Below are 1,301 nucleotides of genomic sequence, written 5' to 3' on the forward strand. Positions count from 1 at the left end.
CACACCTGGTCAATGCCCACAGCAGCCACGGCCACCACGACAGTGGGGAGAGCCCCGCCCCTACGGCCCAGGCTCCACCCCCCAAGATTCAGGCCCCACCCCCAGCACTCAGACCCCACCCTCAAGGCTCCCATTCACACCGGTCAGTACCCACGGGAGCCGCCATAACAGCAGGGAAAACCCTGCCTCCGAGGCTCAAGCTCCACCCCCCTGTGCCAGGACTCAAGCCCCGCCCCCAGCCCCGCCCCCTCCCCACTCACGCCTGGTCCGTGCCATAGCTGCGGTGGTCGACGGCGGCAGCCACGGCCACCACGACGGCGGGGAAGCAGTAGCCGCCGGCGTAGTAGTACTTGCGTCGGGAGAGATCGCTCTCGAAGACCTCGAGGAGCAGCAGGTAGAGATGGACGCCCTCCAGGCACAGCCAGGAGAAGGACGCCAGGAAGAAGTAGTGCAGCAGTCCCGCAAAGATGGGGCAGGCCACCTGCGGGGTGGGGGGGACATCATGGTGGGGATGGGGGGGGACACGAGGGATGGCGAGGGGACCCTGTGACGATGGGGGAGGACACCTGCGGGGACTGAGGTCCTTGGGGTGCTGTGGAGGTCCCTGGGGTGCGCTGGAGGGTCCCAGGGCTGCCATGGGGGGGGCCCCAGGGGACGCAGGGGGTTCCTGGAGGTTGCAGGAGGCCCCAGGGGTGCTTGGGGGGGGTACAGGGGGTCCCAACGGTTCCTGGGGTTCCGTGGGGGTTGCAGGAGGCCCTGGGGTGCTGTGGGGTGCTATGGGACATGGCAGGGGTCCCACGGGTTTTCCCGTGAGGGTCTCGGGAGCCCCCAGACCTGGTACTGGGTCTTATCGATGCCGACAAGGAAGACCAGCTCGGCGAGGAAGAGGCTGATGCAGAGGTTCTTGTGGATGGTGGTGCGGTCGGAGGGCAGCCCCCGCAGGCAGCAGAAGGCTGAGATGCAGACGCCCAGACAGACCAGGGCCACCACGATGCCCACCCAGGAAATCACCGACAACAGCACCTCGTTCAACCGACCCTGGTACTATAAAAAAAAAGGGGGTGTAACCATCCGTCGCCCCCCCCAAAGCGTCCCCAAACTTGTCAGGTGTGTCCCCCCCCACCCTCGCCAAGCTCACGCTCTCGCGGTGGGCCATGAGGACGGCAAAGTTGGTGAGGTGGCTGCAGGCGCAGGAGGTGTGGGTGGCGTTGGTGTCGAGCAGGCGGCAGCCCTGTGTCGACCAGTGCCCCGTCATCGACCGCTCTGAGTAATTCCAGAAGGAGCAGTTGGCATTGAAATGG

The 1,301-nt window shown here is 66.2% G+C and overlaps 1 protein-coding gene across 1 annotated transcript in view; it reads right to left on the bottom strand.

The window, feature by feature from the left end:
• The window catches only part of LOC104835806 (latrophilin-1-like), a gene marked incomplete at its 3' end in the record, with an annotated part of 19,714 nt that overhangs the window by 2,307 nt on the left and 16,106 nt on the right, over positions 1-1,301 (bottom strand). The window contains exons 7-10 of the mRNA XM_010573979.1: positions 1,139-1,301; positions 835-1,044; positions 261-481; positions 6-60 (exon numbers count right to left, since the gene is read on the bottom strand). The exon at positions 1,139-1,301 is cut by the window's right edge and continues 45 nt beyond it. Of these exons, the coding sequence (XP_010572281.1) occupies positions 6-60; positions 261-481; positions 835-1,044; positions 1,139-1,301 (649 nt within the window). The remainder of the gene's footprint in view (positions 1-5; positions 61-260; positions 482-834; positions 1,045-1,138) is intronic.

The sequence above is a fragment of the Haliaeetus leucocephalus genome, unplaced genomic scaffold (genome assembly GCF_000737465.1).
Source record: "Haliaeetus leucocephalus isolate CR32 unplaced genomic scaffold, Haliaeetus_leucocephalus-4.0 Scaffold403, whole genome shotgun sequence".
Taxonomy (NCBI): Eukaryota; Metazoa; Chordata; class Aves; order Accipitriformes; family Accipitridae; genus Haliaeetus; species Haliaeetus leucocephalus.